This window comes from Apodemus sylvaticus, chromosome 16 (genome assembly GCF_947179515.1).
Source record: "Apodemus sylvaticus chromosome 16, mApoSyl1.1, whole genome shotgun sequence".
Taxonomy (NCBI): domain Eukaryota; kingdom Metazoa; phylum Chordata; class Mammalia; order Rodentia; family Muridae; genus Apodemus; species Apodemus sylvaticus.
In genome coordinates, this window is record NC_067487.1 from 67,464,047 (window position 1) to 67,490,044 (window position 25,998).

General features: G+C 43.8%; 1 protein-coding gene across 1 annotated transcript in view; it reads right to left on the reverse strand.

The window, feature by feature from the left end:
- Positions 1-734: 734 nt before the first annotated feature.
- Dmgdh (dimethylglycine dehydrogenase) overlaps positions 735-25,998 on the reverse strand; it is a 71,098-nt gene continuing 45,834 nt past the window's right edge. The window contains exons 15-16 of the mRNA XM_052159686.1: positions 6,802-6,936; positions 735-1,075 (exon numbers count right to left, since the gene is read on the reverse strand). Of these exons, the coding sequence (XP_052015646.1) occupies positions 830-1,075; positions 6,802-6,936 (381 nt within the window). The 3' untranslated portion in view covers positions 735-829. The remainder of the gene's footprint in view (positions 1,076-6,801; positions 6,937-25,998) is intronic.

Sequence of the window (25,998 nt, forward strand, 5' to 3'; positions counted from 1 at the left end):
CTGTCAGCTCTTAAGCCTTTGTTTGACCTGTGTTGTCAAACGCTCTGTGAAAAGCTCTTCAGAAGGGCACCACGTGGTGTCAGCTTGCATTAATTCTTGCTCAAGGAGAGCCACTCAGTATTCAAACTGTGCTTGTGCTGGCATAATCTATTTAGCCTTCAACTTGGTTTCTGGCAATTTCCAAGTCCAGCTTCCTTGGGAAGATTCTTCTCTCTGCAAGCCTCGTGCAGGAAGCAGCTTAGGAAAGGCAAGCACAGTGTCCTTAAAGCCGCTTGCCGCAGGAGCCATTAAGAAACTGGTAGACATTTGAGGGAACTGCATGAGAGTGTATGTAACACAGTGATAACAAATGCTATTTCCATCATGCACATATAATGAAAAGTTCAATCTATCACTTTTCCACTTAAGGGGAAGTTTCTCAATAAAGCAAGTCTGCCCCACCATTGATTGCATCTGCATCTGTGAAAGATAATTTATTCATTTGTTCTCAGCTATCAGCCTGACATCCCGGAGTCCTTAATTTCCCACAAGAATCATGATTTCATATTGGCAAACACCTAATGTTTCTCCGATTGGGTTTCATAAACACCAATAATAAAAAGTAATAAAAGTAATAAAAAAGTATTTGTCTTAAATTCATTTGAATAATGAAATCAAACAATGCAAACCATTCAGTCATCAAACCATTGTGTTTAGGAAACAATGAAAAGGTTTTTTTTTTTTTTTTTTTTTTTTTACAAAGACACTGATCTGCATTTTGATGATTTTGAAGTGAAGGCTTGGCTGCCTTTATCCTGGCAAGAGCAGGAACCAAGAGCAGTTCTGTCAGCTACAACTTGGTTGTTGGGAATGGGTCTTTCTCAAGGTTTGTCTTTTTACCATCTTTCTGAAGCCTGGTTCTGGTAGGTTCTGTGAGTACCAGGGGTTCTTGTATAATGGTTGCTGGGTAATTTTTACCCAGGAGTTCAACCTCCACTTGCTGTCCCACCTCACTGAGCTCGGTTGGGACATAAGCAAACGCCAGACTCTTCTGGATGAGATAACTGTAGCTTCCAGATGTTGTGTTGCCAACCACCTGAAAAAGAACAGCTTTCCTCAGCATATCAGCATGGTTGTCACTTATGTGCCTCTCGTCCCCAGATGTTTCCTGAGCTATAAAGTTGGTTCACGGCAGGGAGAGGTCTATTCATTGTACAGAGTTGTGGGTTTCATTCTGAAATAGCCGCACACACGCACATCATGTCCTTCACTCCATCCTTTCTCCCTCTTCCTGCTGGTCCCTTTCTTCCCAGATTGTCTCCTTTCTACTTTTATGTCTTAGTGACAGATATTCTTAAAGTCTATATTCCACAGATGGAAGCAAACATGTAACATTGTCTTTCTGAGGCTGGGTTCTGTCACTTAACACAGTGCTCTCCAGTTCCGCACATTCTTCCTTATGGCTACTGAGTAAAACTCCACCGGATGCTCGCACTATGTTTCCTTTGACTCTCTTCTGATGGACACCACAGCTGATCCCGTGTGCTTGCTAGTGTGAATAGTGTGATTGTGGGTGTGATACTTCTGTGGCACGCCGATCAGACTCCTTTGTGTGCTCTCAGGAGTGATGTGGCTATCCTTTCTGATTTAGTTTTTAAGGAAGCTCCTCACGGATGCACACAGTAGCTGCACTAGTTAGACTTCCCACCAGTGATGTTTGAGTGTCTCTTTGCCTCTCACGTTTTCACCAGCATTAGTATTGCTTGAAGAATTAGTGTCTGGGGGAGAGCATCTTCAACCTTGCTAATTATAAGGCACCTAGGTTTAGTGTACTGTTCAGTGTTAGTTCTGCCCTGTTTCCTAGATGGCTCAGAAGTTTAAGAACATTTGCTTTGGGGTTTTGGCACCCATGTCCTGTGACTAACAACTACCCATAACTCCAGCTCCTAGAACAGTTGCCCTCTTCAGGTCCTTGGGCACTGCACACACATGGTACACATGCATACATGCCAGCAAACAGGCATACACTTAAAATAAAAAATCTCTTTTTGAAGAAGTCAGAATTCAAAACAAATTGTTAAGTCAAAACACTGCAAAAAGAATAGAAGACAGTAAAAGCAAAATATGATATATAAAGAAACATAGATGTACACATACACAGACACACACATGCATACACATACACACACATACACACACTCACACATACAGATACACACTTTCACATGCACATGCACACACACACAGACACAAACAGACACATACACACACACTCACACACACATACACACACATATACACACACATACACACACATTCACACATTCACACACACAGGCACACAGACACACACTCACTCATAAATTCTGCTGTTCCTTCTTGGCTGCCCTGTTCAACACTTAACTGGCTCTGACTGGCTCTCCCAGCAGGAGTCTGCCTGCTCACTCACAACTCAGCTTTCAAGTTGCTTCTAGTCTTGTAGATGTTAACACACTTACCAACTTAACCCGTGTTGCTGAGGTCTGGGTTCTTTATCTCTTTGAAACCTCGAAGAAGCTCTCCATGAGATTCTAAACTTATGATGAGAACTGGTTGGTTAAAGGACGTGAATGTTTTCACCTGGCATGTGATTGACAGCCAAAATACAATACCCGCTATGGAAGCCGCTTTGGGTCAGAGTCTAGTGACATAAGACAAGGATTTGGGTCCAAGAGGATGGGGGTTTACAGGCTGTCTGGGCAACTTTGGTTTCATTTCAAAGCCTGTAAACCAGAGATTTCTGTGTGGGGTGGGGGAGTTAAACTGGCTTGCCTCAGCAGCCTAAGAAACAGGAAGAGCTCTGGGTGACTCTGGCGCACACGCAGTCCCCTGATTCACAGGTCACAAGCCTGCAGTCACTTCAGAAACGCCTCAGCCATCCTGTCTCTGCTAACTTCTCCACAGCAACTTCCTTGCAGTCATTTCTGAGTTAGTCACCTAACAAGACTGTTCCTTTGGAGTGCTAATTTTTAAGTGGTCTTTGTGTGTTGGTATTGACTTTCATGTCTACCTTCTGATTCAGGGGTTAACAGGCAGGAATAGTTTCGAAGTCTGGCCCTTCCTTTTATCTCACTTATAAAATCTATATGTTTTACTATAAAATAGAAAATATTATTTCCCAGCACAAACTAAATAGCTCTACCTCAATTCTTCTGGGCTCAATCTGACTCATTTGATCTTCTCACCCAGGGCACACAGCTGTTCTGCCCCCTACCGAGGAGATCTTTGTATTTTGTTTAGTAGATTTATTTTAGCCTTTTCTCATTTGTCTCTTTGGGAAATGACCTTTCAAAGGAGTGACACCCTTTAAAATTGTGTGGTACCTGGGCTTCTTTCCCTGTCCTTAAGTATTGCAACTTGTTAACAGAGCAGGAGGAGGAGGACCAGGAGGAGGACGACCAGGAGGAGGACGACCAGGAGAAGGAGGATGACCAGGAGGAGGACCAGGAGGAGGAGGAGGACCAGGAGGAGGAGGAGGACCAGGAGGAGGAGGAGGACCAGGAGGAGAGTGATAATGACAGTGACCACTATCAGTATCTCCTGAACGCTTTACACTTTCCCATAAACCTCTTCCTAAAAACTTTCTTTGCTGCTTTAGTCTTTCAGCAATGTCTTGATTTTTAAAAACTTAAGCCAATTTAAGCACAGGCGTTGCCCAGCCCCCACTCGGACATTTCCAGAGGCTACACATCACTATTTGATGTGAATCTATTTCATGGACTTTCCTTGTGGTCCACCCTTCTGTCCTAGTGTATAAACTCCACAAAGACAATGGTTCTCTTCTGTTTAATTTGTAGTTATGCCGACAACATTGCTGGCACAGAGTAAACTACAAAAACATATGATGAATAAGCAGGTAAACTTATACTCTATCTCCAATATTAGGAATGTTTGCAGGGGACTGGAGAGATGGCTCAGCAGTTAAGAGCACTGACTGCTCTTCCAGAGGTCCTGAGTTCAATTCCCAGCACCACATGGTGGCTCACAACCATCTGTAATGGGATCTGATGCCCTCTTCTTGTGTATCTGAAGAGAGCTACAGTGTATTCATATACATAAAATAAAATAAAAAATTCTTTTTTTAAAGGAATGTTTGCAGGAATAGAGTATCAATTATCAAAAGCATAAGAAATTAAACCGAAATTGAGAAACAAAAAAGCAAAAAAAATTATACATCATTTTAAAATATAAAGAGTATATATGTAACCAAGAGGGATAGCTTCTCATGTTTGGTTGTATAACTGTGGCAATTGATAGAGAAAGCTCTAAATGCTCTCTGTCTTCTCTGCCTTCACAGTAACACAAGCCTTTAACCCCAGCACTCAGGAGTAGAGACAGCATAGCCAGGTCTACATTCTCTCTCTCTCTCTCTCTCTCTCTCTCTCACACACACACACACACACACACACACACACACCATCAACACCACCACAGACAACAACCACAACCAAAAATAAATGCTCTCAATACAGAGAAATGACGATGTCTGTGATATTGGAGGTGTCAACCACCTTACTATGATCCACACATGGTGCCATGCATTAAACTGTCACATTGTCCCTTGAAAATATGCATAATTAGTACGGCAATTCAAACCTTTAAAAACATTTTTAGAGGATGATCTAAATGAGGATTAAAGAAGAAGAAGAAAGAAAGAGGACCTTTTAGCATGAATGGTCCGACTAAACATCAAGAGCAGACAGGGTTATGTTAGGAAATTCAAGAGGGAGGATCCTGTAACTGGGTTAGAACTCCATTAGCAGCTGGCATGTGGTAAGAAAGGTGAAAGACAAACTGGTTAGGGATGTGATTCAATTAGGAGAGCACCCGCCCGGCATGCACAAAGCCCTGCGCCCCATCCCGAGCTCGGCATACAGCTGGGTGTGGCCGTATGCCCCTGAAATACTAGCCAGCACTTGAAAGGAAGGAGGAGGATCGGAAGTTCAAGGTCATCCTCTGCTACAGAGTGGGTTCAAAGCCACGCATTTAACATGAGACCCTGTCTCTAAATCACAGGAAAAGGGAAAACCAAAAAATATGTAAACTCAGCAATGTAACCAAGGCTAGCCTCAAATTCACTGCATGTCTCAGGGTGGCCTTAAAATGATAAATTTCTGGCCTTGGTTTGTTGAATCCTGGGATAACCAGAATTCCCAGCTAAGAACATGTATTAAGAAATGAAGTCTAGAGCCGGGGAGGTGGCTCAGTGGCTAAGAGCATTTGTTGCTCTTGCAGAGGTCCTGGGTTTGATGCTCAGTACCCACATGGTGGTTCACAACTCTGTGATGTCATTTCCAGGGGACCCAAAGCGCTCTTCTGACTTCGGCAGGCATCAGGCATACATGTGATGCCCATACACACAAGCAGGCAGAACACTCACACACGTAAAATAATACAAACAGATTTTTAAAAAGGCAACGAAAACATGCCTGAGCTGGGAGTAGAGAAAGCGAGGAGGCAGGGGATTCACGCGGGACAATTCACATGGATGAGTGAGCTCAGCCCTGGCTGAGACCGGAAGCGGAGGCCAGCCTGGAGTGGCAGAGGGAACGGGAGGTCTGGGGTAAGCCTGTTGGCTTCATCGTGTGCGATAACATGCCCAGATGGGGAGCCGTGGCGTATAATGAAGTTGCAAAGTGACTTCAGGGGTACACCAGCCAGGGCAGAATTAGGACAAACTGGATTAGTCAGTGTGCTTTACAGGAAGGGGCAAGAATCAAAGCCCAAATATAGGTAGACTGAATTCTGCTCCATCCACCAATCACTAGCCACTCAAAGAATTTACCCAATCTCTCTGAGCCCCAAAGGCTCTTATTTACAACAGAAATGGTCACATATATCTAACAGGGATGTTGTAAAACAAAACAAGAAAATGTGAAAAAAAAACTCTGGTGCGTAGGGCAAGTCAACCACATGAGTTCTGTCCAAAGGCCTGAGGTTGTGTGTCTGTTCACTGAGGTTCTGACCGGATGCCACAGGTTCCCCGTCTCCAGCCACTACCACGGAAGGGATGGAGAGAATGAAAGCCAACATCAGAGACCCTGCAGTGGGTGAGAAAAACTGCGGGCCCAGGATCTCAGAGTGTGGTGCATTGACAAAGCTGTCCCTGCTCCACACGGAATAACTAGCTCTTGGAAAAGCCTTGAAGGGCCAGGACTCTCCCATCACCTCACTGAGCAGCCCACAGCAGCCAAATCACATTCGAATGCTGAGCTGTGTTGGACTTGGCAAACAGAAAAGCTGAAGGGAATGGGGTCCTGGGGCTGGGCTATATCCCAGTAACCCCGGTTATACCAAACTTCCAGAATGACGTTGACAATGCAAAGTTGGAAGGTGGCCATTGTGCTCTTCCTGAAACACCAACGGCGGCTGCTTCTCAAACTACCCTCTAAGCTGCAGTCCTCTTTGTCAGGATGTGTCCACTCGGATTTGTGGTTGTTATGCCAATCGTATCTTTTAAAGAGATTCTTGAGAGATTAAATCAGATCACCACGTTCTTATAAAAGTCATCTTTTGCATTCGCAGATATAAAAATAAATTGCTTCCCAATATTTTAAAAACATTGGCTATATATTTTAATGCACATAGATTCTTTTGCTTGCCAAAAAAAAAAAGAGCAGCATTTCAGTTTTTCGTCAGTTAATTACTTTGTGTTTCTTTAATGTCAGCTCAGAAATCAAGTGTGTCATCCTTTCAATAAGTGAATAAATTAGAAAAAAAAAAACTGCCTGGCAGTGCCCGGAGAAGTGCGGTCGTGGGTGATGTGGTAGGCCTGGTACTCACCTTGCCCTTGTACCAAACGCTTTCATTTCCCTCCGGATCCACATCCTCCGTTGCCAAGGTGAGGCAGACCAGTCTCCGTTTCAGCCCCTGGGCGTTAATCTGCTTCAGGGCTTGCTTCCCTATGAAGTCGGCCGGCTGCAGGAAGCCACGGTAATGATGATGAATGAGGGCCAGGACTCCGTGACAAGGTTAGAGATGCACGCATTTAAATGTGTCTTTGCTATTTTCTCACCAATTACACATTAAGTAAAAATACAGATTGGATCAAACATCCAGACAAACATTTCTTAGTGCCCAAATGACAGTCCCAGCCACCTATTCCTTGGGAATACATTAAGCTTAATGTAATAACTTGGGCTGACAATCTTACCAGAACCTCCTTTGCAGAAAACCATAAGACACGGTACCATGATGGTGGGTTATAAAACAGGCCCCTGTAGCTAATGAGTCTGGACATTGAAATCAGTTACCTGAACAAAGGTCTCAATTTCTACCCAGTGGAAGCATTTGATGAGAAACAGACTTTTTTTTAAACACGCAATGCCAAAAGAATGCCCCACCCCCTGTCCCCAATGCTACATGTCTCCTCTCCTTCAGAGAAACATTCCCTGGGATGTATTCACCTATAGAGCTACCCTCATTAGTTCATTCAGGAGACATCTGAGCTAGATAACGAGCCAGACTCCAAGTTAGGCACCATGCCAGCCTGTGGGGTGACAAAGTGAGTCAGTCACATGCAGGCATTTGTAACAAACACCTTGTTCTTGAAACTTGCTTCTTTCCCCCTTTTTTCCTTCTTCCAGGAGACATATGACAGATGACACTCCTGTTCCAATGTGAGGATTTTCCCTTCCTTCACCAGTCACACACCCCACCACTGAGCAGGTGACACAGACAAGCAGTAACTGATCACTGGGGACACTGGATAATAAAAAGAAGAAGGTAGCTCTACCCAGCCAGAATGTCCGGGGACCTTAGATAATGTGAGGCACACTTACAACTCAGAGGCTTAGAGCAGGACACTGCCCGGGAAATAGGAAGACTCCACGGACGAGAAGATACACAGCCTACAGAAGCATGTCTTATGGGACGAACAGGAAATTCAAAACACAAAGCCTGACTCTGCTGAAAGATATTATAGATGCAATAAAAACAAAAGCCTCAGGATCTGTTAGCACGGACAGATTAACCACACTCAGAAACAAAAGCTAAATCAAACCAACAACAACAATCCCCCCACCCAAAGAAGCAACCTCGGGCTTCAGTTTCTTCCCTAGCTAAAAAGAGAACAATCAAGCATTCCAAAGATGTCCTCCATGGCCAGAACTAAAGATTTATATAGTGATTTCTCAACACAAAACTCTTAGGACTGTGTGTAATACACCCATGACCTCTGAAGGTCAGCAGGAGAGGTCTTCACACCCCTTCCACCTGATACTCCCTCATCACCCCTCCCCCAGCGTGAGGCTTCCCGGATGCAGCCACACCACTCGTGAGGATTGCAAATGTAAGCTGTGACCTGCGCAGGATGCTGAAGAAGGCTTCCATTAGCAAAGTTTAAATACTACAAAACCAAAGTCCAATTCTCTCTCCCTTCACAGCGTAACCCAGCTTTATTTGATATGATGAAGGCAGCTTTATTTCAAGCCCAGAGCATGACCAGGTTGTGAGATAGTTACTACAGGAGGAGTTGGAGAGGGGAGATCACAGAAAGAATCTGAGTAATTTGGATTCGTAGATAATTTTTTATTTTATTTTATTTTCAAAGAAAGGTTTTATAAAGGAATTAACTCTACAGGCTTAAAAGTCTCCTGATGAGGGCCTGGTGAGATAGCTCAGAGGGTAAAGACACTTGCCACCACGCCTGCTGACCTGAGTTTGTGAGGGAGAACCTTACACAGTAGAAGGAGAAAACTTACTCCCTCGAGTTGGCCTCTGACCTCCAAAAAATATGGCAAAGCCTCTCTGCTGTGTGCACACACAATAAATGAATAAATGTAATATATTATTCTATACGATCAGAACTGTAGAAGCTGGAAAATATAGACAACACAAAGCAAGTGAAGTATACTCAATGATAATAGTGATCATACCTACACACAACGCTATTAGCACATTGATACATTTCTTTACTATCTTCTGTGCAAAGCTTAGCATTGTCAACTTGACAGGATCTAGGATCACCTAGACAAGGCCCAGAATGTGCCCGTGGAGGATTATCTAGATTAGGTCCCCTGGGGTAGGAAGGCCCATTTCAACTGTGGGCGGTTCCATTCTGTAGGCTCTGGCTTTGGACTGGACCAAGAGGAGAACAGGAGCTAAGCACTGGCAGTGCCTCTGTCCTGACTTCTTTTATAAAGATTTTTGAAAGCATTTGTCCATCTACTTGTGTGCTGGGGAGGAATGAGAGGGTGACTGTGTGCCACAGGGTTCTGTGGAAGTCAGAGGAAAAGGTCAGGGAGTCACTGTTTTCCTTCTGCTCTGTGAGTTCTCAGGGATTGAACTCAGGTTCTCAGGTTTGGCAGCAATCGCCTTTATCCAGTGAGCTGTCTTACTGGCCCTTCCTCTGCTTCCTTACTTAAGTGTAATGTGACCCAGCTCCTCCTGGCATGCCTGGCCCTCTGTGGTACTCTGTTCCCTCAAGCCCTGAATGTCAATGAACCCCTTCTACTTAAGACTTTTGCCAGGCATTTTTGTTTTGTTTTGTTTTGTTTTGTTTTGAGACAGGGTTTCTCTGTGTAGCCCTGGCTGTCCTGGAACTCACTCTGTAGACCAGGTTGGCCTCAAACTCAGAAATCCGCCTGCCTCTGCCTCCCAAGTGCTGGGATTAAAGGCGTGCGCCACCACCGCCCGGCTGCCAGGCGATTTTATTACAGCAAAAGGAAAAGTAACTAGTGCACTCTACATATTCATATTGTTTTTTTAGATAAGAGTGTTCTAAATATTTATATATATTTTTCTCTAACAAGAATATTAGGTATATAAATGACACAAAGAATATTTCAACCTTTCAAATGATTATTCTATTACTTTATGGCCCATCTACCTAGGTTTTAAAATTAAAGTCATAGTAACCTTTAATGTTTAATGTTTGCTACGGTTAAACCATCTCAAAATACAGAAAAAAAAATGACCCTTTATAATGACAAAAACGTTTGTTCTTTTTTAAAGAAAATTTTCTACAACAGACAAATGATTATGGGAGTTTGTCATAGTCTTTCTTCTCATGGGAGACAACATCTGTGTGAAATAAAGTCAAAGGACCTCGGATTGGGTGGAAAGCACTTAGATCACAGGAGTGGACACTACATGGTGTGATTTGCAGAATGCTGGTGGCTCTGAAATCGGTCCTTATCTCCTGTCATGGAACCTGAGTCTTCATGACTGGAAATTGGTTCAATCTTGAAGGCTTTTGGCAGTTAAAGAATTTCTGCTGTTAAAGAATTTCCTAGCAGACCCAGGCACAGTGGCACAAGCCTTTAATCTCAGCATTCGGAAGGCAGAGGCAAGTGGATCTCTGTGAGTTCGAGGCCAGCCTGGTCTACATAGTGAGTTCCAGAACAGCCAGGGCTACACAGTGAGACAGTATCTTACACCGGTCTCCCCACAAACCCCAAACAAACAAAAAGAATTTCCTAGCAAGTACAGATTCAACTGTGAAGCCCTGTTCTGTGTCAGACACTATGTAGAATGTGGTCTTGTGACCTTAGGGAAGCTCCAGGAGGACTGTGGATTCCTTTTTCCCACAGAACAACATATTTAGTCCTGAAACTACTCATGTCTTAACATGCAAAGAATAACACAGACAAATGGGAGGTACCTGCAGTCAGCAATACACACGTGAAATATGAATTCTGCCCAAGTCTAAAGAGCACGGATGTTTCTTAAATTTAAAATGAAGAGCATCTAGCTGTTTGGTTTGGGACCCAGACAAGGGACTGAGGTGTATATCAAAGCAGGCCTGCCCTGCAGGTTCACCCAGCATCCTTAGTTCTTATTCGGCCTATCCTGCTCCCAGCCTGAACTTTCCAGCCCACAGGCTGGGCTGCCCTTCCCCCAGAGGGCTCACTCTTCCCTCTATAATCCAGACATTGTGATGTCCTAACTCTTTCCGCCCCCCCTCCCTCCCTCTTCCCCATGGAAAGACTCCCCTCACTCCCCATGGTGACTTCCCTGGCCTTGGTCCTTTGGGCCAGTGAACTAGTCCGAGAGCAGCTTCCCAATAAACCTGCATTTAATATAATCGAATCCATCTTGAATTGGCTCATTTCACCGGCGGAGAAATAACCTATCAGCAATGTGTGAATGCAGAATGCAAATGTGCATTCTGTAATTCTGTAATGGAGGTGTCCTCAGAGGGCACTCGGAGAAGTGAGCAACTGGGGCTGATGGCGGCAGGCAGCATCCTGTCAGGAAAGCACTTCACAGCTAAAGCTGAATTTTGAATTCAACGAGTCCCATCATAACTTAGACCAAAGGTGCTTGAGTCTACGTCATGAGTTGACCTTCACAACAACACAGAGGACAGGCTGGGGTTTGAAAGACAAGAAACAGCTCAGCCAAATACACACCATTTAGACAACTGTCCTTATCCATTCTTCAGATGAGGAACATCTAGGTTGTTTCCAGTTTCTGGCTACTATGGATAAAGCTGATATTGGACATGGTTGCACGAGTGTCCTTGTAGCAGGGTGGGACATGATTTCAGTATATGACCTCCGCTGTTCAAACCAATGGCATCATGAACTTTGCAAACAACTGGATAGACCGAGGAAAAATCATTCTGAGTGAGGTACCCCAGACCCGGAAAGACAAACATGGTATGTTCTCAGTTATAAGTAGACATTAGCTATTAAGTAAAAGTTAACCTTGGGACAATCCACAGACCCCGAGAGGCTAAGTAACAAGGAAGGCGCAAAGGGGAGGGGTAGGAATGAGAATGGGAAATAGAGTCGATTTTGTGGTTAGACTGGGGCGGGGCATAAGAAGGATGGGCAGGGGGTGGGGTGGAGGGAGAGTACTGGGAGAGACCACTAGAATTAGGGGAACATTTGGGATGTGATCGGGAAAAAACATTGAAAGAACAGAGAGCCTGTTCTAGCCCTCTGCTTCGAGCCAGCTTCACTGAACCACTGAGGTCGATGACTGTTTTACCCCTGAAGAGGTCACAGCAACTGACCGTGTCCGCGACTTTTAGAAACAAGGAACAGTGCATAAGAGCTACCGACTCTGGTATCAGGATGGAGACGGGAAGCTGGACTACAGCCTAACTCTGCCTTTGCCACATTCACAACTGAACCAAGAGCTAAGAAGAAGCATTGGGCGTGCCATCGAAGGGTAAGACAAGCAAAAAAGTACGGGCAGAAACTTCGTCTAGGAAAAAAAAAAACTGATAAGAACTCGGGATAGCTCGGATTGTAGACCCTTTACAGGCGCTAATCCTGAAAGCACTTCAGGAAGGACCCCAGTCCCAGTCAAGAATACAAGAAGAGAGCTCTGGTTTTTCATCTCCCCTAAGTGCACACACCCTGTCTGGAGGCAGTAGGGGAGGGTGTGACCAGAATTCCAGTTTCATCCCTTCTGAGGAACCACTTTAAAATTGGATCTCTAAGTTTTCCTGGTTACAAAAAGAAAAAAAGGAAATAGGTTATATCTGTTCCCCAGTTTCAGTGCATCTCCTAAGTGATTTTACATGCTTACAGGTTTATGTTATATTTAAGTATGTGTATATGTAAGTGCTGCAGGGGAAAGGGTATGTATACATGTGAGTTCAGGGGCCCATGGAATCCAGATTCCCTGGAGTTGGAGATACCAGTGACAATAGGTGAGCCACCCGATGCGGAACCGGTCCCCAGGGAGATAGCTACACGCTCCTAACCACCAGGCACAGAGCATTCACTACTTAACTCCCCAGGCTTTCCTAAGTGGTTACCTTTTCAAAGGAAGGAATGTTACAGTCGCTCAGGTAAGGTCATTTAAAGGAAAGATATTTCTGTGGGCAGGGTGGAAATGTAACCAAAAGTCCATTTTGCTGGTCAATCACTTTGCTAAGAGGCCGTGCCTCTGAGAGGGTGATTTATATATTAAGCCCTTTTAAAGAGATGGGAGGAATAATTATCCCTTTGAGATAATATATTTTTCCTACCTAGAAAGCCTGTTCCTGGCGAAGTTAAATCTGGAATCTCAGCCACAGGGTTGGGGATCATCTGCCCAGTATGCTGTATTAGAGAAGAATAACGTTTTCTTTTTCTCCTTTTTATCTTTGTCCTTTTCCCAGACACTTGACGATGCTTGGGCAGGCATTCCTGAACCCTCTGGACTCTTCCCCTTTCCCTGTATGCGGTTATTCTCCCTCCTCAGCCCCTCCCTCCCATCCCCCCACTCCCTATCCCCCCACCCCTCTTCTTCAACTCGGCTGCCTACAAAAGGCACAGCCCTCCAACCCCCTCCTCTGGGGAGCAGCTTTTCTTTTAAACTGCCGTTCTTCTTTTAAACTCTAATAAAATGGCCCTTGAGATTCCTTCTGAATCTGTTCTTAAATTCCTGTAATTAACTGTTAGCATTCTGTCTAGGCTCCGCCCCACAGTTACCTGGCAACAGCCAGGCATGCCTGACTCTATAAAAGGGGCCGCTTGCCCCCCACTGCCCTCTCTTCCTTCTTGCTCTAGCTCTGTCCTCTCACCTCTTCCCCTCTCTTCCCATCCCTTCCCCCACTCTCTCTACTTGCTCATGGCCAACCTCTACTCCTCTGCTCTCTCCCTCTGCCCTCCATTGTCTCTACTATCCTCTCAACTCCTTCCCCATGCTCTGAATAAACTATTCTGTACTATACCTGTCATAGGGCTGGTCCCTCAGGGGGAAGGGATGCCTCAGCCCGGGCCCACAGAGGCACCCCCTTCCCCACACCTGACTACAAATCCATCAGATATATTCCTTCTCTCCTTATCTTTTTTAAAACACAACATTAACAAGACCAAGAATCCAGAAAAGAGTGCCAATTTCCTTGGTAAAAGGTGGCTCCCCTGGTGGAGCTCCCCCAAAATTTCCAGCAACAAAATAACAGTCATAATTCAGTAAAGACTAATTCTTGGTGAGTAACCGGCTATTTGTCTTGACAGCTGTGTTCATAAACCCAGCCATCCTCACAGTAACCCTGAAGTAGAACCAGCAGGGCACCAGTTCATAGGAGAATAACTTGAGGCGACACAAACCACCATCTGTATACTTCATCCCTGGAAGGTGTGGCTGATAGAATGTTCTAGGGGCTCATGTCATATCTTGGTGCCCTCTTCTAACTCCTATTCCTGTTGGCCATGAGGTAAAGAAACTCCTCGCCCATGTGTTCTCACCACCATGATGTTATACTCAAATGCACGAGCCAAGCCCTCTGAAACCCTGAGCCAAAATAAATCTTCCTCTTTTAGGTTCTCTCTGGCATTTTGTCACAGCAATGAGTAAAATAGCTAATACACACACCAGGGCGCAGAGTGAAGCCAGCCTCTGCCCCTTCACACACCCCTTTCCAATCTAGCAGGGCTCCCGACTTGGGAAGACTTAAAACACCATCATGAGATTTCACCCGTTTTATTTGGTTTGTCTCCCAAGATGGCAGATTTTACTTTACTATCTACTAATCAATTATAAATGAGAAGAAATTTGTCTGAAGGTTATGCTGTTAATTAGAAGTGGTACTGTCAGAATGACCCACAAACAGAAATATATCTGTTTAATAAGGTATTGATGAATTACCTATATAAACAGCAGTTGATATCTTTGAGAAATGTACAGATTTCTGGGGCACTGGGACTTCAGCTTAAAAATAGTCTTGACATGTTTTTTTTTAATGTCAATAAAGGTCATTAAGGTGGCCACCTGTAATACATTCTAAATATAACATTCACACATATACAAAGTCAGTGTTGAGCAAGAGGTTAGAATTCATCCTCTATAAGCCCCATCAATGACATACCTGCAGCCTGAATGCTAATGCAAATGAATTAATTTAATCTAGTATTTTTAGGGGAGTGAGTCTTAGGACAATCAAGTGCTTGAAGACACGGATATAGAGTTGGGAAAGGAGTCCTCCGTAGACCAGAGGAGAAAATAAGGCCAAAGCCTCTGGCCTTTCCTTTCCATTTATATGGAGAAAATGCCACCAAGAAAATTCAGGGTCAGCATTAGTTTAACTTAAGTGTTTGGCTCATATTCCTTAAACTCAAATATTAAAAATTTTAAAGATAGAAAGAAATAACTTTCACATCCCACAACCAGAATCCCCAGGACCCAGGCATGAGCACCCCAATCCATTCTGGTTTTTCAGGCTTATAGACAGTGGTGTGGATCCTGCTGGTTACCAGCTACCACGGGACAGAATGGAGATGAGATTCCAGGTGGCAGGTTCCTGCCACTGTCCCTCATGGCTTCTGGTTTAAAATGGGCCCAGAGTGTTACTGAAGTCAGCTGGAGGAGGCCTCCCTGTGAAGCACATGGCCATGACCGGCCTGTGACTGGGTTAACTGTGACATCCTTGGGGCAGCTGTTCAGCCATCTGTGTGTCTGGGCGACTCGGATGCTGAGAGAGCATCCTTTGAGTGGCTCATTTGGGGAAAGGCTTGACTTAGCCTTTGCCCCATCAAGACAAACCACACAGTCTTACTTTTTTCCTACCCAGGGTTAGAACCACAGAAGCCTTCAGCAGCTTGTGGCTTGGGCCAGTCTTGCTGTAGTATAAGAACCTCAAGGCCAGCCAAGGCTGGAAGTCTTCCTGCAGTAACAGAAAGATTGAGCAACGAAGCTCAGACCTGGTGGGGTTGTTTGTTTGTTTGCTTGTTTGTTTGCTATGCAACCAAGCACATCTTCAATAGGCCCTTTGTAGCAAAATGTTAAATAATGAGTTTAGCTGGTGTTATTGGCTGGAAAATGAACTCTTTCACACACATAAAGTTTTCACTCCGCCCTTAGCACAGATGGCAGAGAAACAACTAGCGTTTTCCTAGCTAAGATTACTAGCCAGACAAGAATCCCACCCCGTCCCCAAGTCTTTAATGGAGCAAGAAAGGGGACTTTGCTGGGTACAAGGAAGGAGGGGACAGATCAGAAACCGAAGGAGCAAGGGTAGTGGCACACATCTGGATCCTAGCACTGGAGTAGCACACATCTGGATCCTAGCACTGGAGTGGCACACATCTGGATCCTAGCAATGGAGTGGCACACACCTGGATCCTAGCACTGGAGTGGCACACATCTGGATCCTAGCACTGGAGTGGCACACATCTGGATCCTAGCACTGGAGTGGCACACATCTGGATCCTAGCATTGGAGTGGCACACATCTGGATCCTAGCACTTGGGAGGCAGATGCAGGAGGATTGGGAGTGTATTGCCAGTTTGGACTAAGTAACAAAACCGTGCCTCAAGTCTTAACAAGACAATCTAGAAACTGAGCAAAACATCTAAAACAAGCCTAAAGCAAGCCAGTCACCAGGGTAATTACCATTTAAACCAAACCAGAATGTTTGAAAGCTAAGAGTCTCCACACAGGCATTCCGTGACCTTCATTCGGTTCAGTTTTAAAGAATTATCTATTTTATATGTACGAGTACACTGTCGCCATCTTCAGGCACAGCAGAAGAGGGCATTGGACACCATTACAGATGGTTGTGAGCCACCATGAGGTTGCTGGGAATTGAACTCAGGACCTCTGGGAGAGCAGTCAGTGCTCTTAACCGCTGAGCCATCTTCCCAGGCCCTTAATTCAATTTTAAAGAAAATACTAGTTAGGCTTTGAAGCTTATTACTGACAACAAAACAGTGTCCTGGACCTTTGGCTTTATCACTAATGCTTTTGTGCTTAACGTCAGCCACAGCTCAGGTTTAGCACTCTCACAATCCAGTTGACTATCTGCAAATTCTGTAAGATCAGTCAACCCTCAAAAATGTCCTGACCCCCCGCCCCCAAAAAAAATGTTCAGGAAAAAAAGCTGCCCTTGTGTTAAACTTCTGCAAACATTTTTCCTGTCATTCCCTAAACACTAAACTACAAGATGGCCCCATGTGAATTCATGTTGTGTTATGACTTCTGGGATTGTGAAGTACTCAGGAGGATGCGGAGGGCTCAGAAGCAAATGCTATGCTGTTCTCCAGAACACGGGATTCTGTATGCTGGAGGGGCAGGGGCTTCACTATGCACCCACCACAGGGATGGCTGGAGTTTTCACCTCTCTGTAGGATAGAGAGGAAAGCAAGTGCCCATTTCGTGTTTTAAGTATAGTCTTTAAATGCAAAGTAGATAAGTCTCCAGGAAATAAGCACGAGGAACTCAGTCCCGGCTGCAATCCAAAGCCCTCCTTGCTGAGTTCTTAACAGACACTGGGAGGGTTTCCCGCCTGGCTCCTTTCTTCTTTGCGCTTCACTTAGACAGCTTTAATCAGATGGAAAGCCACTGATGTTTAGTGTGGCGACAAATGTTCTTCAGCTCATCTAAGGCTCATAACCAGCTTGTGAGGTTTAAGCTTTCTTCATCATCTAAGAGAACTGAGGTGCTTGTAGATGAAATACCCTGTCTGTCTTGCACTAGCAAGTAGAACAGAAGCCACTGAAATCCTTCAGCAGCCCTGCTTAGCTGCCACTAAGAGGCTGCAGCTGAGGCAGCGGGTCCCCTGGAGCATGCTGAGCCCCATCGCAGGGCAGGTCCGCAGGAGTTCCAAACACCGCCTTTAATGTCCATGCCTATCTGAAGAACCCAGCTCCCAGAACAGAGCTCCAAAGGCTGCGCTGCTTTCCAGACCTTTCTACGTGGTTATTCCGCAGCCACAAGTCCTCCCATTTGCCAGCCACTTGTCTTGTGTTCCCAGATGCTGACAATATCCCTTATTGTTCCCTCCACCTCTTCACGTGCAGCCCCTCCGGTGAGCGCCATGATATCTCCTGATACCGCTCACCCCTGGGTGAGCGCCATGATATCTCCTAATACCGCTCACCCCTGGGTGAGCGCCATGCTTTCTCCTGATACCGCTCTCATTATTTCCTTTCCCACCCTTCAGCCTCTGCTCAGCTGACGCCTTTGCCCTTTCGCCACTAGACTCCTTCAGTAATTGGGGAAAAGAGCTTCCTGTCACACGGACAACTTTCTTTTAATCGGTTTTCCATCAGCAGAGTGTCACTTCTTTCTCAAAAGCCTTAAATCACACCTCAGGCTGGTGGATGAGAAAACCCCTTTGTGATGGGCACCTCTGCTCTCTTAATAGCATTTCTGGACATGGCTTTCAACAAAATATATTTACTGAACATTCTTCATATGCCAGCCCTGAGTTAGGTGTAGACAGTTAAAATCATAAAGCATATTTTGTATCTTTAGTTCCTGAATTGAAGTATACCATTCTGTTCAAAAGAAATAAAGAGAATAAGCTTATTTTTTGAACAAGTAAAATAATTTCAAATACTCAAGCCCTACAAGGAGATCATATCTGTGAAATTTACTTTGGGTTTCATAATTTACTTTAGAAATGATCCAATAAAAACCTGACAATATCTTTAAAAGATCAATTGTAATCACGAAGTTAATTTTATTCCTAAAGTGAAAAGGCATAACTTTAGAAAAGAAAATATAATTCAATAGATAACAAGTTTTAAAAAAATAGCTGCTTGAATGTATAAAAACCCTTTGATAAAACTAATATCTATTCCCAATTAAAAATACCAGGAACAATAGGGACCAACCAGTTCAACCTGATACAAAGCAGTTGTGGTTGCCTGTGTCAAAAACCTGGTGGAACCTACAAAAAAATCTACTAGAACTACTATGTAGAGTTAGTAAGATTGAAAGGTACAAAAAAAATGAATGGGTTTATTTTATTCAAGTGTGTGTGTATGTGTGTAGAGGTGTGTACATTTGTGTGTATGTGTGTGTAGAAGTGTGTATGTTCTTGTGGGGGTGCACAATATTATATGTGTGTGTACAGGTATGTGGGTGTGTGCATTCTTGTAGAAGGTGCACAGGTATGTGTCTATGTGTGGAGTGCGTGCGTATGTGTGTGTATAGGCGTGTAGTATGTGCATCTTGTAGAGGATGTACTTGCATGATATGTGTATGGGATATATGTGTGTGTACATCTGTGTGGATGTGTGCACTCTTGTAGAAGGTGCACATGTATGTGTATGCACAATGAAAACTAGACATTGGTGGTGGTTATCTTCCTCTATTTTCGCCACATATTTTTAAAGACAAAGTTGCTCACTGAACCGGAAGCTCACTGAATAGACTAGAACATCTGGCCATCGAGCCCCCAAGATCTCTTGTTCCTGCCTACCCAGTACTGGATAACATGTGCACACAGGCATGCCTGGCTTTTTATGTAGGAGCTGGGAATTGAACCTCAGGTCCTGATATCATGGGCAGCGAGCACTTTACCAGCTGAGCCATTTCCCATGCTCCCAGCTGCATGTCTATAAACTGAAATTAAAACAATTAAAATATGAACTTAAAATGCCGTTTGTGATAGTATTAAAATATGAAATATTTAGGTATGAATATATACAGGGATATTCAGACTTGCATACTGGAATCTACAAGATATTTCTGTCAGAAATTAATGATGATCTAAATGGACATACAGATATACATTGTTCAAGTACTGAAAGACTTGAATTAACTTATAAATGCAGTGTATTCCCAGTCAAAATCCCAATAGGGGTTTAAAAAAAATCAATTCACAATCTGATTCTATGATTTATGGGAAACCCAAAAGACCTAGTCTAGCCAAAATTAATCTGACTTAAACTGTAGTAATCGAGTATTATATAGTAATATATTATAATATTAGTATCACTAGCAGTTTGATGGAACACAGCAGAGCTCAGAAACAGGGCCAGAGCCGAGTCCTCCCTTACACAAAGGCAGTTAAGTGCACAAGGTGCAGCCTTTTCAACAAGTGCTGCAGGAAACCAGAGAGCACATCATGCAAACAAACTTAATCCACACCTTACAACTCATATAAAGATCAACCAAAAGAGGATCATAGACCTAAATATAAGAAGGTTGCTTCAAAGCTTGTTTTAAAATAATTAGTTAAGTTTAAATCAACTTATTTAAGTCTAAAATGTTTACCGTTTCTAGAAAAGAACACAGACGGCTGTCCCTGAGACTTTGGGTTAAGCACCAGGTCTTGGATAAGAACTAAGAACATTACACACGGAAGAGCAGTGGCCGGCAGTGGCTGGAGGGCAGTGACAGGCTCAGAGTGGGAAGGTGCTTGCTGACAAGTCTGACGGTCTGAGACTCACATGGTGGAAGGAAGGAAGGAAGGAAGGAAGGAAGGAAGGAAGGAAGGAAGGAAGGAAGGAAGGAAGGAAGGAAGGAAGGAAGGAAGGAGAGAATCAGCTCCAGCGAGTTGTCCTCTGGCCTCCGAGGTGCACATGTGCCCTCCCCTTCAATCCACTGATGAATCAATTAATATGAACTGTGTTAAAGTTCAATTGATAAAGACTTTACATTTCATAAGTTAAAAACTCTTTCAAAGACACAGTTCAAAAAGTAAATAAGAAACAGATTGCAAAAATATTTACAAGGCATGTACCTGATTAAAAATAAAACCTTATATGTAGAATATACAAGGAACTTGATAAACTCAACAATAAGAAAGCAAACCTCACTGAAAATGGGTAAGAGATCTGACCAGACATTTATCAAAGAAGACAGAAATGGTAGACAGGCACATAAAAACAATATTCAACATCATCAGCCATAAAGAAGACAGCTTACAGCCAGTCTGCAGTGCACAGAATGGCTCTGACTAAAGAGACTGTCAGAATAGACATCAGATAAGGCTGTAGAGAAAGTGAAATTTCCACATGCTGTTTTTAGAAATATAAAATAAAAATTATATACTTTGTAAGAATCAGCATCTTTAAACATTAAACTAGGGGCTGGAGGGAAGGCTCAGCAACTAAGAGCATTGGCTTCCAGAGGACTGGGGTTCAATTCCTCGCACCCACATAGCAATTAACAATCCAATTTCAATGAATCTGACACCATCTTTTGGACTCCATGAGCACTGCATGCACATGGTGCATATACACACACACACACACACATTACACACATACATGTACACGCACACACATACATGTACACACATACATACATATACACAATACACACATACATATATATACATATAAATATACACATATATACGCATATATATACACACACATACACATATACACACATACACACAGCCCAACACTCATACATATAAAAACAAATATTTTTAAAAATAAAATAAAGGTTATAATATATCCTTGCTATTTTCCTCAATAATTCCACTCCTAGGTTTCACCCAAGAGAAAATAAAATGTATGTTCACAGAATCACTTGTACAGAAATGCTGCTAGGCAGTACGATACATGCTTGTAATCCTAGTACTTGGGAGGCAGAGTCGGGATGGTGAAGAGGGCAAAGTCCTTTCAGCTAGTAAGTGCAGAGCCAGCCTGGCTAATGGGCCAACCCCACCTGAGTGGGGTTCCTTGTTTGGGAAGGGTGTTGTTTGGGAAAGAACTCAGTGCTAGTCTCTCCTGATGTCGGCTCTCTCTTCTCCTTCATTCATGCTTTCTCTCTACTCTCACCAAGATGGAAGCACATAAACTACATTTCCTTACCTGGTGACAGTTTGTTGTTGTTGTTGGTTTGTTTTGTGGTTTTTGTTTTTTATAGAAAGCAGTATTCATCTTACTCATCACTGTAGATATGGCCTGCTCACTCCGGTTCTTGCCAGGACTAACCCACAGGATGGACTATACTCTGAAACCAGCTAAAGTAATCCCTTTTCTTTCCCAAATTGCTTCTTGTCCAGGAATTTTATCACAGCAACATAATGAAATGGAACCCTGTTTAATTCCATTTATATAGACACTCCATTTATTCTAAAAGATGCAAAAATGAATTAGAGGGACAGAAAGCAGATAGACGGGCGCCTGGGGTTGGGTGGAGCCTGGGAAAGGTTGAAAGTGAGGATTTCCAGAGGTTGTCATTATCCCTTATGCCTCTAGGGTAAGGGACATGCTCTCTTCATTGCAATTATAATTTCATTTTGGTATGCATATCAAACCTGTCAAACTGTTTACTTCAAATGTCAATGATGCTGTTGACATAAAATAATATACATAGAAGAAAATCAGTCTAAAATTACTTAAAATGTCTTCTGAGACCAGAGTTTCCACAGATTTAAAAGTTTTAAAGCAGTTAGTAAAGAGCACACTTGAGCTTTTAGGGTAGAAATGTTGTTTCAGAACTGAAACTGGATATCTATGAGGATGATAATTCAATAGCCGTTAGTGTAATATATTCTGACAAGTGTTTGGGGAAGGACAAACTACCCTTCAGCGCAGGCCTAACCTCTCTCCTTTTTTTCCCCCTTATCACTCAGCAGTGAAAATGGATAGGAGAATAAGGATAGTGTAATTAAAAATGGCACAAATAAGCCAGGCGGTGGTGGCACACGCCTGTAATCCCAGCACTCTGGGAGGCAGAGGCAGGCAGATTTCTGAGTTCGAGGCCAGCCTGGTCTACAGAGTGAGCTCCAGGACAGCCAGGGCTATATATAGAAACCCTGTCTTGAAAAATAAACAAAGTCCAAAAAAAACCACAAAGAAAATGGCACACACACACACACACACACACACACATATATATATATATATATATATATATATATATATATATATATATATATATATATATATACTATCATAAAGGAAACATAATAGCTTCAACCTCCATGTCAAGTGACTTTTTGTAGAATTTGAGGCTTACAAAAAGGAAGCTTCATTTTACAGATCAGAATTCTCAAGTATAAAATGAAATTAAGTTGTTTTCTCTGGTCACATAGATAGGGTTGGATGACTTTTACAAAACACCCAGGGGCTCAGCAGTTAAAAGTTCTTGCTTCTCTTGCAGAGAATCCCTTGTTTGGTTTCTACCACTTACATGACAACACATCACCATCTCTGACTCCAGTTCCAGAAGATCTGATGACCTCTCATCTCAACTCCATAGGTGCCAGGTATGTACACAGTAGACAGATACACACACACACACACACACATACATGTGGTATTATATACACATGTACAAGTATACATTAGTATTATACACAAGTAAATCCCAGTGCTGAGATTCATGGTTCAGTAGATAAAGTGTTATATGAGGACCTGGGTTCAGCTAATCTGCACTCATGTGAAGTCAGACATGGGAATATGTCAATGTGACCCCAGCACTCTTATAGCAACGTGGATGGTGGAGACAGGAGAGTCCCAGGACTCTAACTGGCCAGCTCACCTGGTATACACAGTGACAAACAGTAAGAAACCCTACCTCCAACAATGTGGAGGTGAGGACCAGCACCCAAAACTGTCCTCTAACTTCCACGCAAGTACCACTCATGGCTAAACCCCACTCTGTCCACACATGTCTTTTAAAACCCACTCAGGACTTGTGCTTTCAGTCACTCAGTGGTAGAGTGCTTGTCTTGTAGGCGTGAGACCCTCGTCTCGATCTCTACCTTTCCCAGGGAAAAGAGCCCTTCGCTGCCCACCTCTGAAAGAACAGAACAAAGATGTGGGTCATGATCTGGGTGACAGACCAGACCTACTAGCTTCCTCTGACGCTGCAGATCCACATGCCATGCTCTGATCAGTCCTGTCGCTCAGGACTGTGACCACACAAAAAAAGAAAATGAAACAACACAGAACAACTCACGGGGGGTGGGGGGGGCATTGGGAAGCAATCTGGATCCTACTTTTAGAATTTGGTGTGGAAGAGGCAGCGGACAAAGTGGCTCAGCAGGTAAAGATAGTTGCTGCCAAGCCTGATAACCGAGTTGGAGTTCTAGAACCCACGGGACGGAAGAAGAAGAAAAGTAATTTCCACAAACTGCCCTCTGATCTCTACCTGGAGGTGGTGCCATCCCTGGGGAAATGACCCTGGGTTCTATAAGAAGGACTAAGTCGATAAGGCAGACTAAGAAAAGACTACGTCTATAAGGCAGACTAAGAAAGCCATGAGGAGCAAGGAGTGCATGTGTCCTCCCCTCTGCAAAACAAACAAAAGCAAAAACAAACAAACAAACAAACAAACAAAAAATGAAAACAAAACCAAAAAACCCAAAACTTTAAAAGAATAACATTGGCCTGGGGCAAGTCAGGTGTTTTCAAATCAACTACATCAGAATAACTGCATTCAAACAAATTGTTGAACGTCAACTGTAGCGACATACACTTGTAAGACCAGCATGAGTAAGAAAAGAAGCAGGATTTACACCAATTTATGCAAGATGATGGAAAATTTGAGGCCAGCCTATGCTACCCAGCAAGACTCTTGAGAATGCAGGATAAGCATTCTGCATTTGTTATATCTCTAGAACTCTTCTTTACTCTCTCCCCTTTCTTTTTCTTATATGTGTGTGGTGTATACATGTGTATCAGTCTGTATGTGTTCAGGTCCAGGTGAACATGTGTGCACATAGAGGCTGTAGGCTGATATCTGGTGTCTTCCTCTATCAGTCTGGGCTGGCTAGTTTTATGCCAGCGTCACTCGAGCTAGGAGTTATCCAAAAGGAAGGATCCTGGGCTGAGAAAATGCCTCCATAAGGTTTGGCTGTAAGGTGTTGTCTTAGTGATTGATGGAGGAGGGCCAGCCCACTGCGGGTGGCGCCATCCCTGGGATAATGGTCCTGGGTTCTATTAGAAGGCAGACTAAGAAAGCCGTGAGGAGCAAGCCAGTAAACTGCACCCCTCCGTGGCCTCTGCATCCGTTCCTGCCTCCAGGTTCCTGCCATGTTGTGCGTTGCTGCCCTGACTTCCTTCAGTGATGACCAGTGATGAGGAAGTATAAGCCAAAGAAGCCCTTTCCTCCCCGAGCTGCTTTGACCATGTCTATCATCACAGCAATAGTAACCCTAACTTTTGAGTCTCAGGGAGCCTAGATCCTCCTGACCCCTCCCTTCCTGCCCAGTGCCTGGACCCACTTATCTGGACGCTGGCAGTCCAAACATAGGTCCTTATGTTTGAGCTGCGAGTACTTTTGGCCTGGTCCTATGCAGCCCAGAGTGGACTTTAACTCACAGAAATCCTCCTGCCTCAGCCTTCTTGTCACTTTTTTATTTTATTTTATTTTAGGTTTTTTGGATTTGTGTGTGTGTGTGTGTGTGTGTGTGTGTGTTTTTCCCCCGAGACAGGGTTTCTCTGGATAGCCCTGGCTGTCCTGGAACTCACTCTGTAGACCAGGCTGGCCTCGAACTCAGAAATCCACCTGCCTCTGCCTCCCAGAGTGCTGGGATTACAGGTGTGCGCCACCACCACCCTGCTCTTGTCACTTTTTAAATTTTGAGTCAGTATAGCACTGTAGTCATCCTGTAGCTCAGGCGGGGCTTAAACTTGAGACCCTCTCCCCAGTCTCAAACTTGCAAGTAGCTGGGATTACAAATGTGTACCACCAGGGCCTGGCTGAGACTCGTGTTAATTCAGGTAGGGTGGAGAGTGGGCCTTGGGGCTTCCTTTTTAAGAGTATAATGTAGGAGAATCAGGGCCCATGGTGTCAAGGCTGACTGACCATCAATGAGAATGGCTGGCTTTCTGGACTCCTGGTTCCTCAAGTCTCCTTGTGGTAGACACCACCAACAGCATCATCACCTATCAAGACCTGCTTTCTAATTGGCTGCCCGGATCCACGTATTCCGCCATTTGGCATTTTAATACCAGCTTATGTTGTCGGCTGTGGTGTGGCTCAGCTTTAAGTGCTCACCTAACATGCACAAAGCCCATGTTTTGCCCCCATGATATCATATACCTGTAATCTCCACACTAGAAGGTAGAGCCATTGGTATTGAGGTTCAAGGTCATTTCAGCTCTAGGTCAGTTTGAGGCAGTTGGAATATGGAAGACCCTGCCTCAAAGAACAAATGTAGTTAAGTCTTACTGAATCCATAGGCAAATGTCATCCTCCTGATATGTGTTTTACATTTCTCTACTATTGGCTTCTGGAATCTGCATTGTCTTCTAACTTGTGGTCAATATATGTCATGTTTTATTCTGTGTCTTTGGCTAGAAAATCAAGACAGAAAGAGGAAGAATAGATGTATAAGGAAAAAATATGCTCTATCTAAGAATGTTTCTCTCAGCACTTAACTCTCTCTGGCTCTAG